The 12,260-nt window shown below is 35.2% G+C and overlaps 1 protein-coding gene across 1 annotated transcript in view; it reads right to left on the bottom strand.

Annotated features, from left to right (window-relative positions):
* Nucleotides 1-372: 372 nt before the first annotated feature.
* The window catches only part of COL11A1 (collagen type XI alpha 1 chain), a 131,574-nt gene continuing 119,686 nt past the window's right edge, over nucleotides 373-12,260 (bottom strand). Inside the window, exons 59-67 of the mRNA XM_042873859.1 lie at nucleotides 11,284-11,391; nucleotides 10,725-10,778; nucleotides 10,600-10,635; nucleotides 10,438-10,491; nucleotides 9,377-9,626; nucleotides 5,629-5,741; nucleotides 4,766-4,834; nucleotides 3,862-4,095; nucleotides 373-2,126 (exon numbers count right to left, since the gene is read on the bottom strand). Of these exons, the coding sequence (XP_042729793.1) occupies nucleotides 1,980-2,126; nucleotides 3,862-4,095; nucleotides 4,766-4,834; nucleotides 5,629-5,741; nucleotides 9,377-9,626; nucleotides 10,438-10,491; nucleotides 10,600-10,635; nucleotides 10,725-10,778; nucleotides 11,284-11,391 (1,065 nt within the window). The 3' untranslated portion in view covers nucleotides 373-1,979. The remainder of the gene's footprint in view (nucleotides 2,127-3,861; nucleotides 4,096-4,765; nucleotides 4,835-5,628; nucleotides 5,742-9,376; nucleotides 9,627-10,437; nucleotides 10,492-10,599; nucleotides 10,636-10,724; nucleotides 10,779-11,283; nucleotides 11,392-12,260) is intronic.

The following is a 12,260-nucleotide window of genomic DNA, read 5'->3' as shown; positions in this document are numbered from 1 at the left end:
ATGGGAAGTACTCAAACACTGCAGCATATAAAACACTGGATGAGTAAAGAAGTTGAGTATTATGTGGATTGTTGTGACTACAAATTCATGCAAAATAAATGCAAAATCAGATAAATAGCATCTGCTGCATACTGCCAGTAGCAGTATCAGCACCTGTATTAACACTCCTTTTTCCAGCAATATTACTCAGTGCCTTCCAGTTCATGTGGTAAAATTATTTATTATTATTATTATTTGGAGACTGGATGGTCTAGAAGCAGAGTGAAGTTATCGTAATGACAGTAGGTGAATTCTGGACATTAAAAAACAAAATGACCAATCCAGGTAGACAAGACTTGATTTTATTAATAAAATTTGTATTTTCCTCTTTGAGGTGACAGTTACAAACTTTGGTTCAAAAATAGAAGAAAATACGAACAGCAAAAAGTTGACTTTTGAAATCTTATCTTTACATGTATAAACGTGCATGAGAAAGTACCAGTTGGAAATGAGCCAGCAGAAGCTAGTACTATTTAATTTAACAACTTATAAGAAACAGAAACAAACATTTATTTTCAAGTCTTACATATATTATGAAAAATAATTACAAAAGGATTTCTGCTGCAAAATTAAAATGCAATTTCTACTTACAACTACCTGAATGAAGTGTTCAAAGGGAAGGCCAAACCAACTTTTTTGGTGAGATTTGAATAGCAAATTTTAACAATTTGGGTCAAAGACAGCTCTGTAGAAAGCAGTCCCCTCATGTTGCTTAGCAACTATATAGAATCACATGACCTAGACATATTGCATTCCTGGCCTTCAGTTGAAATAACAGGAAAAATAATTTATATTAATGGGATGGGCAAATATTTTATAGGACCATTCTGTGGAACTTCTAATGTCCACTTCAGGAAGCAAACATCCATTACTGCTTACTAAAATTCTAAATAAACACTGCAAAAATCCATAAATAACTGTTTAGAATCCAGTAACCCAGTTTTAATATTTATGCATACCAGGTAAGCACAACAGGAACAAATTCACATGAGATACATTTGGGGAAGAAAAAAAAAAAAAAAAAAAAGGAAAGCTATATAACTGATTAACTGATTTAATTCACACAGATTTAAACAGAAGTTTGGTTTTTTTGTTTGTTTTTTTGTTTTTGTTTTTTTACATATTCTCCCTGCCCAAAAATATAAATTTACTTATTTTAGGTATATACAGATTTTGTATGAAATTCTGAAATTAGAAAAGAAAATAAAAGGTCTGAGGTATAGCACCATGGAACACAACACCTTTGAAGGTGCTTTCAGTATTGAAATTCATCATCACATAATAATATCAGCAGAAAAGGGTATTTGAGTGTGCTGCTCAAGATCTTCCAGTTTTGCCACCTTAAGGTTTTTTGGCGACTTCAAATAACAAAGCTCTTCAACAACAATATATACAAAGGGATTTTATTATTAATCAGAAATTGAAATGGCTTCACTGGCAATTACAGCTTTATTTTTTCAGAATACATAAACAGTATTGACAATGTAGTTTTGTAATTATAAAATAAGAGCCAGATGCAATTTAGAGGCACATGCAAGTTTTGCAAATGGACAGAGAAATAACAGTATAAGTACTGTACATAGAATAATTACAATTTATTAAACACTTTCGTAACACCTCTTTGTAATCAAAGGAGCACCATGTCATTTGTTCTTTTTTTTTTTTCTTTTTTTAAACAGCACCAAAGGTATCCAAAGGTAGGGTGGGGCGTTGACAAAGTGAGCCCTATGTTGTCTGTCTGTGCCACAGCATCCTTGCAAAATTAGTTTAAGTCATGTGATTCTGGCCCTACAAGGGCAACAGTTACTTTCTAGATGAGACATAGGTACACAGCAAGACATATTTTCTATGCCATTCTTATTCAAAACTTGCATGTGGCATGAAGTAGGCTGGTAGCACCAAAGTGCCACGTTTTTGTTGATCTGATCTTTTTCTTAAATTTAACCAAGGAAGCAGACAGGACCAACCTCAAATCCAAACTTTTGGTTCTGATCGCCAAAGTCATTGATCATCACATCAACTATAGGCACTTGGTCTATTTTGGGTGTGTTGATTTCAATCACTGTCTTTGCGTAGCCCTTTCTTGACTGTTAAAAAAAAAGAAGCAAAAACAAACATATCAAAGGAGTAAGTATGCACTGTAGATCTTCATAGGCTACCTCTGAAGTTTGGAATTTATAAATGATTGCCTTTCATGCACCTGATGTTACAAATTCTAAATTTATTTTAAAAGTGTGATATGGAACATTTCTGATTTTAGAAAGAGATCGGCCCATGGCTTTTTGACTTACTAAAGCAAGCGTAGAAATGAAAAAACATATATAAGACATTTAATGTTCCTGAAAGAATTCACACCTATCCTAATTTATGATAATATTCTTGCAGTAGTTAGGATGTTTTCCTTGTGAAGAAATCACTAATTAGTTCTGAGAGACAGAAGAAATACCTAGTTCTAAGAAGAAAGACTCTGTCTTACAAGACATTACATAAGCTTTTTGGACATGGAAGAAAATAGCAGTCTGTCAGGACTGATGCATTAGAGATGTTCGAAAGCACACTCTTAATTCCTAACAAAGGCTTTCTGCCTTCTCATTATTTTAGTTATCAGGATTGTAGTCTCAGTTTCAGCTGCAACTGTTTTTCATCACAGTTTCTAATATCGTGCTGTGTTTTGGTTTTAGGAGAAAAGCAAAAGGCTGTTTAGCTGCTTGCTGGGTTAAACTACAATAATTGTACTTCATTCAGATGGTCTCTTATGTCCTTCTGATATCATTCCACTTTCAACTATGCCAAGATGAGCATATCCAAGCTGGAAGATCTGAATATTCTCAGATTAGTGGTGGAAGTTACACCCTAAATTGCTTACGTTGTATCTGGAGCTTTACTCTCATTCACTGCGGGCAATGACAGCAAAATAAAGATACAGGACATAGAAAAAGACTGACATGAAACAGCTGTATATTATAATTTTGTTACTGAGAGGAGGAGACTCTGCCTTTATCTAAGTTGTTTCTCAGAGACAAATATGTATCCTACTACTTCCAGGTCTCATTTTCTGTCACTGATTTCTAAGGAACTCACTTCAGAATCCCTTCATATCAAACTACAAAATAATTAATGACGCTTTAACTATCATATTCCTCTGGAATGTTCTTGTTTTCAAACTATTCTGCTTCTGAAGAGAGCAGACTGTACTGGAGAGGTGGTCAGACAGCTGATGAATGTTTGGACTGCTCTTCGAATTTTAGTTGAACTAAGAGTGGAAGGTAAAAGATGCAATCCCTGAATTTCAGCTGGCTTTGATTAAAAAAAAAAAAAAATTATATATATATAGATAGATAGATAGATAAGAGAAAAGGACATACAATGTTACCTAACTATGCAATTAGTTCACTATGTGTGGGTTCTGACTTAGTTCATACATATTTTTACTATGTTTCTTATGTTTATTATGACTATAAATATATTCTGCTCCTGGGCTGCTTCCTCTAATTATGCTTGTTTGCTTCTGTTCTCTTACATAGTGCTCGTACAAGAAAACAGTCTAGTTGCACATTGGTGCTGACAGCCTGTATCCATACTAGGTTTGTTCTATTTCTGTTGCTTGGCTTATGGTAATATTTATTATTTCTTGTACATATAAAAAATTGAATAAAGGGCTGCTGTATTCTAGTTAAAAACTACTAAAGGGTAGTCTATTAAAAGTTAAGTCTTTAGAAAGCTTTTCTCAGGGGAGAGCTGTGCAAAAAAAAAATAATTTGTTTGATTTCTACTTTAATTGACAAGTAGGTTTTGTAAAGAAAATTCTGAATCTCTACTTACCGCGCAGCCATCGTGAAGGGCTTTGATGTAAGGATTGTTGTCATAAGACATCTCTTCATCATTTGATCCTAAGAACCTTAGTGCTTTGTCATAGCTGTCAGATGAGGAATCGTGCCAAGCTACAGACTGATGGCAGTTGTATGTGAAATTTTGTCTGGCAGAGGCGCTCAGTAGTTTAAGGAATGTCATTTGAACCATGTTAATGGAATTGCCTTCAACATCCAAATATGAAAGCTAAAAAACATAAGAAGCCACATGAATATTTATGTTAAAATGCAGAACAAAATTACTGTTGATGGAAGAACCACATAACTGTCCTTAATAAAAAAAATAAACCATCACATCCCTTTTTAAGAGATTTTAAAGTTATTAAAGCTATAAGTCTGTAAATGTAAATAGTTTTTCATATTTTAACAATATATTTCGGATACCTTTTTTTTTTGTAATGGGAAAGACAGGGATTTACCCTTACAATATCATGTCAAACAGCAGAATCTCTTTGGGAATCTGTTTGTAGTTAATTAAAAAGTTATATCAGCTTGCATCCTCATTTTTCCATACTTAGTATGTTTCCAGTTATCTAGACTGAAGCAGGAAATCTGTACTCCAGCTGCTTTACTACAGTTAAGTGGTGACTTGTGGTCTGCCAGAAGCCAGATGCTCACCATCAGCTTTGCAGGTGACTGTTGGGATTGCTGTGCCTTTACAGTACAGTACAGAGCAGGTTCCTGCTGACCAGTGGCAGGAGGCCTCAGAGCTACTCTTATATTTAGGACAAAAGGACCAAGTATGAAAAGTCTTAAGTTTGTTATTATCTCTATATTTTAAGATTCTTTGGGATCTGTTGATCGCTCGTAACATGTACTTCATTTGTGAATAATTCTGTGTTGTAATAATCACTTACAAGTTTGCCACGTTTAAATTCGCTAAACCAAGATCCTGGATTCTCTTTTGGCCATGATGAAATTCTAACCTGTGTGGTAGAACAGTGGAGATGTAAGTATTTAGAAGATGGGTTAACAGATAAGAAGGTTTTAAAATACCTGGAACAAATTTCACATAAGATAGTAAAAAATGGCTCTTCTTTCAGTGTTTTCAGCATCTTTAAAAGCTCTAAAATAGAATGTTTTTCATGCATAGAATGTCTTCAGATTCATTACTTTACATGGAATCTGAGGTGATAGCTTATAAAGAGAGATAATTCTGTTTAATGCACACATGATTCTTATCAGATGACCAGTGTAAATGACTGGTATAAACTGCTACTATGAGGAGTATCTAAATTAAGAGTTTTAATTGGTTTTGATGTTGATATATCTATCTCTTTTTGAAAAACTTTTGAAAGCCATCCTCTACACTACATGCCCCTTAGAGGCTGTTTATACCAATGATAGATATAATCTACTTTGCCTAGATACAAATGAACCCACAGGAGAAACTTAATAAGAGTATAACTTTAGATGTCAAACTCTAGATGATGCATTTAAACCTGCTGCATAGCTATGTTGCATTCCAGAATGCAGTGAAAGTTTTACAAGGATGTGCATAAAAGCACTATCTAAGCAAAAGTAAAAAATGCCGTGTGTTAATTTTGTGCATCATTTTACTGCTTTATTCAGATTTATGTAAATTTAAATATAATCAGAAAGATACACATATGAAAAATGTGACAGTGTAATTATTCTTATAATTACAACATTATTTCAACATTACAGTAGTATAGTGCTATCTGTCAACAGCCAAGTGAAAACACAGATTGGTACTTACTCCTTCAGATTTCTTATCTGGGTAGATGCAAGTTTCCCCGCCTGCTGTGAAATTGCAGTACACTTTGAAGGAGTCTCCAGAACAACCCTGGTTAGGATCAATCCAATATTCCCCTAAAACAAATGAGAAAAGCCTTTGAAAATGTAAATGGTATCTGGAAGATGTAGATTTTTTACCTAATAGTGCTCCAGAATTTGTAGTGAAGTCATTTTATCTTCATGATGAGAAGACAACCCTTTCTTTTCAAAAATATCACAGAATAGTTGAAATTGGAAGGGACTTCTGGGGTTATCTGATCCAACACCACTGCTAAGAGACACGTAAAACACGTTGTCTAGGTCCATGCCCAGACAGCTTTTGAATATCTCTAAGTAGGGATGCTCTGCAATCTCACTGAGCAACTTACTGTGTTGCTCAGTCACCCTCACAGAAGAAGTGCTTCCTGATCCGCTGATGGAACCTCAGCTTCTTGGCTGTACATAAGCCAGCAGTGTGTCCAGCTGACTAAGAAGGCTAACAGTATTCTGGCTTCTATCAAAATAGCACTGCCAACAGAACCAGGGAGAGGTGAGTTTTCCCCTTTATTTGGCACTGGCGAGGCTGCACTTTGAGACTGTATTAAGTTTTGGGCCCCTCATTACAACAGACACTGATGCCCTGGAAAGTATCCAGAGAAGGGCAGTGAAGCTGGGAGGGGTCTGGAGCACAGTCGTATGAGGAGCAGCTGAGGGAACTAAGATTGTTTAGTCTGAAGAAGAGGAGGCTCAGGGGAGACTTTATTTTTCTCTATGACTACCTGAAAGGAGGTTGTATTGAGGTGGTGGCCAGCTTTTTCTCCAAGCTAACTAATGACAGAACAATAGGAAATGCCTGAAGTTGCACCAGGTGAGGTTCAGGTTGGATATTAGAAAGAATTTTTTCACAAAAGGAGTGGTGAAGTATTGGAACAGGCTGTCCAGGGAAGTGATGGAGTCAGTCACTGTCTCTAGAGGTCTTTAAGGAAAGGGTACATATAGTAATTAGGGACATGGTTTTATAGGCAGTAATGGTGGTAGGTGAATGGTTGGACTAGATCTTCTTAGAAGTCTTTTCCAACCTTTATGATTCTATGAACCTCTTGCATTTTGGTTTGTGCCCATTGCCTCTTGTCACTGGCACCACTAAAAAAAGAAGAATCTTTATATGTGTTTACGTATATGCATACATTTATATATGTGTACATTGCCTTGTGATTTGTTGCTTTTGTTGTTTATAAAAAATAACACTGAGATCAAAGTCTATTTTTATCTACATCCTTTTGTTTTCATTTAATTCGATTTAAAACAATGAGTATTGCAGAATACTGCTAAGGGGTAGGAGGAACTGCAGTGGCTTCAGTATGGAGGAGGAAGGTCATAATGTATGAAACATACATTACAGGTCTCAACAATTTAGCTATTACACTATTTCAGCTGAAGGATAATTTATACTTGTGGTAATAGAACTCTCAGTGCAGAGGCAGCTTTAGGTGGAAATAAACTATGGCCTAAGGCAGAGGTACATATTCAGAGTGATTTGCAGACCTATGTAGAAAAGGCCTGACTTTAGTTGTCAAGTACCTAAAGCTTCCATTCAGAGAAATGGAATTCTCAGGCAAAACTGTTTTTTACTACTGGGTTGTGAGGCTGAACACAAGTGAAACTTTGGACTGTTTTACGTGATGAAAACACATTAAATAATGCATATTGAACTCAAATAGCAAGAAAAAGAGCTGAAACTTGCACGAATATAGTTTCAGCAGTCCTACAGGGTTGTGTTTTGGTTTGACTGGGATTGAGGTAATTTTCTTCTTGGCCGCTCATACAGTGCTATATTTTGGATTAACAATGAAGACAGTGCTGTAACACACCAGTATTTTAGTTATTAATGAGCACTGTTTACACAGAGTCATTTTCTGTTTCTCAAGTTGCCTGCCCGTGAGGAGGCTGGGAGTGCACAGCTGACCTAAGCAGACCAAAGGGATATTCCATACCGTATGTTGTCATGCTCATGAAACTGGGAGGGTTGGCAGGAGATCTGCTGCTAGTGATAGGACGTTGGTTGACTGTTAGTGAACAATTGCTCTGTGCACATGTTGTTTTTTATCCTTTGGTTTTCTTTCTCTCGTTAGTGTATTCATCTCTTTTGCCCTTCTGATTCTCTTTCATGCATCCAGCCATATTGAAGGTGGAGAGTGAGCAAGTGGCTGCATAGTGCTTGGCTGCTTTATGACATTATAACACAACATACTGGCAGGGCTGAGAATACAGACTCTACAATGCTGGAGTGAATGAAAACTGGGGATGAAAGAGAGCTGCAGTCAATCCAGGGTCTGCTAAAAATCAGATCCTTTAAAAATCTGCTGGTGTAATTATAATGATTTCTGTGATCTGAGTACTTAACTCTAGCTAATTTCACAGCAAATTACTTTCTTACACTAGTGTTCTAATCCAGTTTTGGGCAAAAAGTGGAGATTTAGATGAAGCATGGCAAATCCTTTCACTGATTTTGTATTTTAATACAGGGCACACTTTGCAAGTTCAGAGCATTTTTGGTATTTTAACATTCTGTTGATTTGGGCTGTGTTTACTGAAAACAGTTTTTCCTAACTGAAACTCTTGCCTCTGCAGAATTTTACATTTTAATGAATGTGTTTACTTTTATTTTAACCGGAATAAAGTTACTTTGATATGAAAAAAACTCCAAACAATAATCAAATACTGTTAAATGAAGAAGACAAATGTGGTCTATAAAAAGCATTCATTATTATGGAGGTATTGAATTGTAAAATGTGTACTTTTCATATAGCACATACTCTGCTAAACTATTTCTTATGGCAACCATCTGCATTTATCTATCTAGACTGATAGCAATAGAGTATTATTAAACTGTCAAAATCTGTTTTTTCTTCCATTTAAATACGAAAAATATTGCTTTGAACTGGGAGAAAAAGTACCTATTGCAATAGAAAAGAAGTATGAAACCTAAAAAGTGTGCAACGGTTGGCTTTCACTTAAACTTTTCCACAGGATTAAAATCAGTTATAAAAAAAGAAAGCAACAGAATAATTAAATGATTAAATAATTAAATTAAAATAGTCATTCAGAATAAGGCCACTAATTCGTGCTACTCTGCATTTTGTGAAGCTAGTGCTTAGTAGCATTAAATGCTATCAGAGAAACTTGCATATCCGTTTGCTGAATGATACAGAACAAACAGTGGTCACTTGGAAAGCCAAATTATTGTATCTAAGGATAAAAGAAATAATTTTTGAGAGACTTACTTCTTGTATTATACTAAGCTGAAGTATATAGTTACTAAATAATTTTCATTTCATTTAAAAGCTCTAAACTATCCCAGCACGCTGACGTTTGTGATTTTACTTCCACTGTTCTAAATAGCTTCAATCTTTCATCTCTTTCCTGTTTGGATAGTTCTGGAAACACTAAGACCACATTTCTAAACAAGCGCTGTTTTTAGCAACTTGAAAGTTTTATTTCTAAAACTAGATCCAGTTACTTATTAAAGAATTATGGCTTTTTACCAACAGAATATCTCTTCACTCATGCTTTATAAACGGAACACTTTTATACCTGCAAAAATTGATTTAATGACACTGTTTATTTAGCCACTATGTTAACTATCTACCAATAATTAATGATACTACCCAAGTTTCTTATCAGATCATCACTTCAGCCTTGTTCGCCTTTGTCATGCAATATTAACATACCATCTGGGAAGTCTGGGTGGCAGAGCTGCAAGTCTTTGCAAGTTCGGGCTGGGTTGCTCTGAGTGCCCATTGGATACTTCATATGCTCAATGTCTTGCTTCAGTGAATTCAGTGAACCGAAGATCTCCTCCATGCCATCAGAATAATCCAGAATATTATCACCAGCATCAGATACCATGTAATCTGGAGATCTTCTAGTCTTTTTGGGTGACTGGATTGGCAGTGGCTGAATTACTTCACCTGGAGGACCCTGAATGGAAAAAATATTATCTTTTCTGTTGATTATCCAGCTGCATAAATATGGACAGGAAGACGACAAAACATTGCAAGGAGATGCTTTGGATAGGCTTTTTTTCAATTTATTTATTTAACTTATTTCCTTCTGATTTCCTTACACACACACACACACACAGAAAAACAAACAAACAAACAAAAAAAAACACAAAAAACCCCCAGATTCTAGAACATTAAAGATTGTTTTGCTCTAAATTCTTCTCTAAACATTGCTGTCTGGGGAAGAGTATGTTACCCTCACATAAGTGTGTAGAACTTACTTGTGATTTCCTTAATATCTCCTGCAATTCCCTGAAGCAGAGGCATAGCCTGCAGCAAATAAAAACTGTGGGTGTTTCCAATGATAAAACTTTAAAATTACACTTAGGGTTTATAAACCAATATTTTATTTCAAAATTTGACATATTTCATTCAGATTTTCACTGTTTTCACTCTAGATTATTATGCTATGATAAAGAAATAATAGAAACAGAAAAGAATTAACAGTGGGAAATGAAAGTCATTGCATTTTCTGTGCACAGATCTACAATCTGTGTAAATAATCATTAGAAATTTGTTCTTTTTTAAAATGTCTAGCGGATTTTTTTTAGAGCAAACAATGTATTTCTTCCTCTGGTAGATTTGTGTTTCCTGACAAATTAATTTTCAAATAATCATCGCTATTTTCCTTCTGTGTAAGTTCACAAGTGCCATTTTCTACCTGCACCAAAACAGGGTCATCGTAACAGCAGAATATGCTTGCATATCAAGAAAGAATTCCTACTTACTGGAGGACCAGGTGGGCCAGGTAGACCACTATCACCCTTTTGACCAGCAGGACCCTGTCAAGCAATGAGAGTAATGTGTTATTGACCATACTACTTAATATTAAAAAATAATGTATATACAGAAATGAAGCACAAAACCAGAAAATATGGATAATTACTCACACTGGATCCTTTGGAGCCTTTTGGACCTTGGGGACCCTATGGACAAGAATATAAGCATATAGTTGGAATATATTCTGCAAAACACAGGAGTGTTTTGAATGGGAGAACTGGATGAAATTACTTACAGGTAAACCAGGAGGACCAGGGGGTCCAAGTGGACCAGCAGGACCAGAAATTCCCTAAGAAAGAATAAGGACAGAATTAAAGTATTTTTTGTATTGGTCTGAGTTAAGAAATGCAGATCTATTGAGAAAGGTAGTTCTACTAAGTGTCCAGCTCTAATTAGTTTCCCTTTAGGTCATTTGCTAGGGTCCAAAATAATTTTTCAATTTAAACTAATAATCTGACAGTTTTATTGTCATGCTCCAGCATTTATAGTTACGACACTGCTCTCCGTTAGATAAATGTTAAAGCTTCATATTTTACAGAGAGCTTTAAAACATAGTTTAATAACCAGGAAAAGAGAGTCTGCTTTGGGTAGTATGTAACAAGACTGGTTCTGTTAGCTATCTGATACCTAACAGGTATACTGTTTCCTTCATACGGGTCTGTCATCAGCAGCCTGTGCTTTAAACTCCAGCTGGAGATTCAAGCTGGGTATAAATGTTTGTAATAACTTTATGTGTCTCCTGCAAGAAAGACATACATGAAACTTGAATCAAAGCAAAAGAAAGTTTTACTTACTGCATCACCTTTGGCTCCGGGAGACCCCTGTGGGCCAGGAAGACCCCTATCACCCTTTTCACCTTGTTCTCCTGGAGGTCCAATCAGGCCAATCAAACCAGGATGTCCCTAAACAAGATAGAAGAAGGTAGAGTAAAAACTTGATACTTATGAAGCTGATGTGCTTTGTAAACACAGAGCTTTCAAATATCGTCAATTGTTTATTATCAGTTCATTTGATATACTATTTTGTAAGTATATTCACTTTCAATAGTTGGCCTTTGGATTTGGAGATTATTATCAAGCTGTGTATAATTCAGTGAAAGATTTAAATGCAACACAGTCCTTTCTGAAATGCAAAAATAACAATAAAAGTGGGTACAGATTTCGTACTAATTTCCACGCTTATATGCTAATAAGAATATTATTTGTGGAAACAGATGTGTTATTCTTATTACAGCTATATAAACAGCTGATCCATATAGATAAGCAAAAATTGTAATTCACAAGATACGTTCATATTTCTTTCTCTATACATTTCTTTCCTGATATCCAAGCAATTAGTACAGGGTTGGGACTGTATTAGAAAATGGTATTCCTATTGTCTCAATCCATTATTTCAGAATAAGGTACTATAACTGTTAAATATTTACACCTTGTTGTTATATAGTGAAATCAATACTTTTTATTCCTGCCTATTGTAAAAGCAAAGGTTCTCTTTACATCAGTGTCCTTAGGGCTTTCATTGCAGAAAAGAGTCGTAACATCAATAGATTACTGCAAAGAGTAATCCTTTCTTTCTACTTATCTCCAGGGTATCAGATGTTACTTAAAGCTTCATCATTATCATTGAGGCTATGGAAAGCTGACTGATGGATTATTTAGGGTGTCTTGCTTACTGATTTAAATTTAAAAAAAAAAAAAAGAAGAAAAAAAAGTGTGTATTTCTCTGCTGTTTTTATACAGACTTGTGTAGCAGGCCAAAATTACAAAGGCAC

The sequence above is a fragment of the Lagopus leucura genome, unplaced genomic scaffold (genome assembly GCF_019238085.1).
Source record: "Lagopus leucura isolate 7727_CA_CO unplaced genomic scaffold, USGS_WTPT01 Super-Scaffold_100009, whole genome shotgun sequence".
In the NCBI taxonomy this organism is placed as follows: Eukaryota; Metazoa; Chordata; class Aves; order Galliformes; family Phasianidae; genus Lagopus; species Lagopus leucura.
Note: the sequence above shows the minus strand (reverse complement) of the source record. Positions and strands in the feature narration are given on the sequence as shown.